At 50.2% G+C, this 5,560-nt stretch overlaps 1 protein-coding gene across 1 annotated transcript in view; it reads left to right on the top strand.

Annotated features, from left to right (window-relative positions):
- Window positions 1-4,072: 4,072 nt before the first annotated feature.
- The window catches only part of LOC111814679 (carcinoembryonic antigen-related cell adhesion molecule 3-like), a gene marked incomplete at its 3' end in the record, with an annotated part of 12,059 nt that continues 10,571 nt past the window's right edge, over window positions 4,073-5,560 (top strand). The window contains exons 1-2 of the mRNA XM_023708627.1: window positions 4,073-4,168; window positions 5,137-5,496. Coding sequence (XP_023564395.1) covers window positions 4,105-4,168; window positions 5,137-5,496 — 424 coding nt within the window. The remainder of the gene's footprint in view (window positions 4,169-5,136; window positions 5,497-5,560) is intronic.

Genomic DNA, 5,560 nt, shown 5'->3' with positions numbered 1-5,560 from the left:
ATCGCTCAAGAGATGCAAATGAAAACAATACTGAGATTCTGGCTCACCCCAGAAAGAACCACTATTGTCAGGAAGTCAAACAATAACAAATGTTGGGGGGGGGCTGTGGGGAAAGAGGAACCCTTCTGCACTGTTGGTGGGAGGGTAGATTGTTTTGAGCACTTTGGAAATCAGGGAATAGAAGCCTCAAAAAGCTAGGATTGGAGGCCCCAGCTGACTCAGTTATTCCCTGTCTCGCTATCTTCCCAGAAGAGTGAAAAACATGGCACCACCATGTCACGTGTGTACGCGTGTTTGTAGAAGCTGACGTTGTAACAGCTGAATTTTGGAAACAATCCAAGTGTCTGTCCACTGAGAAATAGTCACAAATGCGAGGCTTTTTTATACAATGGAGTACTGAGTCACAAAGAAGGACAAATGTGATACTTTGGTAGGTAAATGGATGCAACTTGAGACCAAGCTCATTAGGGAAAGAAATCAGACTCACAGGTGTAAGCATCATGCTGTCTCTCTGATGTGAGAAACTCAAAGAGCACATAAGGTTTAAAATGTACAATAGATAGTATGAAATGGGAAGAATGTTGAAGAGAGAATGTGGAGGACCACCTGACCAGCTCTCCTTGAAAGAAGAGCAATTGTCTCCATTTTGACTGAGTCTGACCCTCTTTCCGCATATTGTTAAGTACAGAGCTGGCTAGGACTTCTGTTTATCCTTCAAATGGCCCTAAGCAATGTGTATTGCTCTAGCTGAGGTGCTGGTGATAGTCTTTAAAGGTGGCGTGCATGTTTCCCTGGTAACCTATACCTGCTGCTCTTTAATGTGAGTTAAGTTGAGACAGGACAAAGAGCTAATCACCAGCTGGGATGGAGCCTCAAGATGGAGGTTATGACTTCCTGAGGCTTGAAAGACTACATCAAAGCTGAAGCACCAGACACCCCAAAACATTAGATACCATCTCAATGGCATAATAGTATAATGCAGATTACTCTCTCTGCATATCCTCTCTGCATATGGCAGAGGTAAATGTAGGCCACCCACCTAACTCAGCTCACAGTCACCTACTTCCCACAATTCTCAGTCAACCCTCCTCAAGCCACTCCAGCACTGAATAAAAACTGAGTGAGGCCCTGGGTCTCTCTTTTTTTGTTCCAGAAAGCCATCTTCGTGGCTGGACTTAGAGTAACTGACACCCCGATATTTCAAAATATAATTCAGTGTCTTTTTTATCCCACTGTGGGTTGCATTGTAAGTGACAGATTGGAATTAACTTGGTGGGATTCCAAAAACCTAACTTTGAGATTACAAATATTGGCTTCTTCGACCAAAAAGAGGATCTGGAAGTGACTCCTACAGAGAAAGCGCACCAGGGTGGGGGGAAGAGGAAAGAAATGACTGGAAAAGGAAAACATGCAGGATGATTACCTTAGCAGCGTGTCTTAGCTCACTGAAAAGGAAGGTGTGTGCTAAACTCAAGTGGAGAACTTCTTATGGCCATATCGCGTACTTGGAGTAACAACTTTAAAGAAAGTAATATGTCATGAATTAACTATTGTTAATCTTCTATTTTGTTGTGAAATGTTGTTTTACTTCCTGTCCATGAATTAAAAAGACAAACAGGTCCTCCCTCTTCAAATCCTCATTGCACTGCCAATGTAGACCCTTCAGATCCAGGGATGGAGACACAGGGCAGGACTGAGGCCATGTGCGGGCACATGACTTTGGGGTAACTTTCCAGGGCCAGCTTTGCTCTCCATGTGCCTGGACTGAAGTGTGGCTCAGGCCTGCCTGTGTCCTCCCTGCACGGCCTCTGCCTCTGCCGTTAGCTCTCCTGGGGTCACCCAGCCCCTGGGTTATACCCATGAGTGAAGGCAGGAGGAAGCAGGCAGCATAAAGACCCCTCTGAGGCCAGAGAGCTCAGGCATGCAGCTGTGGGTAGGCAGGGCATGGAGGTAGCCGGCAGGCTTGGCTACAAAAGGCGTGGAAATCAGGCTGTACTCCACCTCCTGAGCAAAAGCCCAGTTTACATCCAGTGAATTCATTTCTGAGACTGGCACTACCTGGTTGCCATGAAAAGCTGCCCCGGGGCAGCCATATGGCTCCTGATCCTTCTGGGTGCCTGCAGGTCCTGGGCTTGGGAGCACCTGTCTAAGGTCTGGTCCTGGAGAGGCTGCATCAGGCCTGCCCAGGGCCAGACACAAGTGCTAGTGAGAGAGACTTAGGGACAGCGACTCACAGCTATGGTCCCCAGTGGTCACCCTGGGACTTCTGGGCCCTGGTGTCCAACCACTGAGCTGAGAGCCTTCCCTGCCACAGTGAGGTGCACCCTCGTCTTGCTCCTGAGTTGCCAGCCCCGCCACCACCTCCTGCAGTGAGCTGCTCTCTAGGTCCCTGGGCCTGACCCTGAGGCTTTGCCCTGAAGGTTTCAGAGGACCAGGGCTGGGCAGCTGCCTTTTCTGTGGGCAGGGCGGGGTCCCAGAGGCTCAGGGAAGAGCATTGCGCCCTCTAGTGGACGGCTCCTTCCAGAAGCACAGAGGAGCCAGTGGAGGGGAAAGGCGAAGCTTATTTTACTCAAAGCGCAGGGGCAGAGGAGGCAAATGAAGGTGCCAGAGAGGGATGTGGGTGATGGGGGGGGGGTTGAGAAGGAGCAGCGTGAGAAGAGACTCCAGGATACGCAGCAGAGCAGGACTCTTTTCTGCTCATTTTTGAGATTGGTCATCCTTGTGGGGACACCCATGCTTTGTGTGGATTCTCCTGCAACATCTGAGAATTCTCCACAATAGGTGCCAGTAGCACTCCCTCCGCCAGTGTGACAATCTACAATATCTCTAGACACTGCGAATGTCCCTGCAGGGCAAAGGCCACCCTGGCTGAGATTCACTGATGCCCTGCAGCCTGATGGGGACTGTGATCAGGTGACACCAGAAGTTCCAGACCAGGAGTCATAGCGTGACCTCAGGGTTTTATAAATCACTCAGTCTATCTATAGATTTTAACAAAAATACCAACCAGAGCAGTCTTGAATCTTATACAGAAAAATGGAATTAGACATTCACCCTTTCTTTCTTCTTGGAAAATTGACTACAAGCTTCACATGACACTTGCTGTACGTCTCCTCCTGACCTGTAGGGGGCGACATCAGAATACACAATCCACACTAAAGAAAATAAGTCTCTACAAAGTGAATTTAGTTTAGGTTTTGAGCACATACTGCTGGATTTCAATCTCTGGCCACAGCAGAGCCCTCTGAGTCCCTCTGCATGCCCTCTTCTCCCACCCACTTCTTGCTGGCACTCTGTTCTGCTTGGTCCATCCTTATTGGCATCAACCTAGAGTTAACAGAAGGGTGAACTTAGACCTCAGCAGGGCAGAAGACACAGGCCAAGCAATTCAATGGGGGGACATGACCACACCTCAGCAGAGACATGTAGACACAGGCGCTGTCCCTGAATTCTCCCCCAAAGTCAGTGTTGCCCAAAGGCACTCATCTCTCCCAACATACTCTTTCCTCCCCAGGAAATGGGGGTCATATCCATCCTGCCCACCCAGGGCTTTAGCTCCTGCTGGGACATCTGATCACAGACCCTGCTGGTGATTTCAGAAATACAGGGCAAGTCCCTTCACTAGTCAACATTGAGCCAGGCCCTCTTTTCCTACAACCATCTCTTGTCACCTTTCCCCTGGAGGTGATTCTACCTTCACAGAGCACACAAGAACCTGGGAAAGACTGGGTGCCCAGCTAAGTTTCTATGGCAAATACCCCAGGATCCTTGGATTTGGGAACCTCAAGATGTCCATGAGGTGTGGAAAGCCCCGAGGCCAGGACAGTGAGGGGGTGAGCCTGTTTCTCTTAGGTGACAGAGGCCCCAACAGCCTTGTCTTCAACCTGTGATCTGGGGTAGCACAAACAATACAGAGCAGAGGGAAACCCAGGAACAGCAGGGCCCAGGGTAGGAGAAAGTCTTCCTAGACAGACTCCACCCAGGTCAGGTGATGGAGACATGCCCAGGGCTGGGTGGAGCCTCAAATAAGAGGGAGAAAAGACAGCAGAGCTGAGCTGCTGAGCAGCTCTCCACAGAGGGAGGACAGAGCAGGCAGCAGAGACCATGGAGCCCCGCTCAGCCACTTCCCACAGAGCCCTTGTTCCCTGGCAGGGCCTCCTGCTTGCAGGTGAGAGGGGACAGTCCCTGAGGGAGACAAGGGAGGATGAACACATAGTGACTGATGAGGCCCATTTGGAGGACAACACTCTGAGTGGACAGAGGTTTCTGTGTGGAGCCTGAGGGCAGGGGATTACAGAGGAATGGAATCCCTCAGGGGATGGGAACTAAAACAGGAGGACGAAAAGCTCCACTTTTCTCTCATATGATTTAGTCAATATTAGGAAACTTTAAAAAAAATTTTCAGACAGGGTCTCCCAATGCAGTTCAGGCTGGGTTGGAATTCCTGCCTCAGCCACCACACCTGGCAGGCCACAGTACTGTGAGAACTGATGTTCACAAGTTCAGGGTGAATCTCCGAACAATATGACTGGGGTATTAGGTATTGGGAGCGCTGGCTCGTTGATCCACAGGTGTCTGGAGCTGTGCCTGACCCTGGGCTCCAAAGGAGAGCTGACAGGAGCCTGGGCTCACAGAGACCTGGGCCTAGTGGGAGGTAAACACACCAGCAAGGCCAGCTAGAGCGGAAGTCAGGCGTTGGCAAGGGCTACAGAGGGAAGAAAGCAGGAAAAGGAGAGGAATTGAAGGCCTACGTCGTTCCACAAGGGTCAGGGAATGCTTCTGCCTAGTCTGCCCTGAATGAGAGCAGGACCTGAGGGCAGCTAGCAGAGACTGCGCAGACACCCAGGAAGATGGCTCCAAACAGGGAACGACAGGTTCAGGGGCCATGAAGGAATGGGGTGCTGCTGCTGACCTCAGCGTTGTCACACACACACAGACACAGGCAGACACAGACACAGACACACACACAGACACAGACACAGACACACACACACACACAGACACACACACAGACACACACACACACACACGCACACACACACTATTAACAGTAAGCAAGGAAAACATGGCCATGCAATATATTTTTTCTTTTTTTCCTGGCATTAATGAATTTCTCTCTGTCTCTCTCCCTCCCAGCCTCACTTTTAACCTCCTGGACCCCACCCACCGCTGCTCAGGTTACCATTGAATCTGTGCCTTTCTATGCTGCTGAAGGGGGAGATGTTCTTCTACTTGCCAAGAATTTGCCAGAGAACAATAGAGTCTATAAGTGGTTTAAAGGTGACAGGTCTGAGTCCACCAAAGAGATTGCATCATATGTGGTAGAAACTAGCACTGCCACTCACGGGCCTGCATACAGCAACCGAGAGACAATATACCACAACGGATCCCTGCTGTTCAAAAACCTCACCCTGCAGGACTCAGGAGTCTACACCCTCCACATCATCAAGGAGGATTATCTGAGTGTTGAAGCTTTTGGACAATTCCGGGTACTCCGTGAGTTCTCCATGACCTCTGGGTGTGGGCTGGGGTAAATTCCCCTTCATGCTCACACAAAACT

The sequence above is a fragment of the Octodon degus genome, unplaced genomic scaffold (assembly GCF_000260255.1).
Source record: "Octodon degus isolate 3935 unplaced genomic scaffold, OctDeg1.0 scaffold00418, whole genome shotgun sequence".
Taxonomy (NCBI): domain Eukaryota; kingdom Metazoa; phylum Chordata; class Mammalia; order Rodentia; family Octodontidae; genus Octodon; species Octodon degus.
This window is presented reverse-complemented; position numbering and strand designations above follow the sequence as displayed.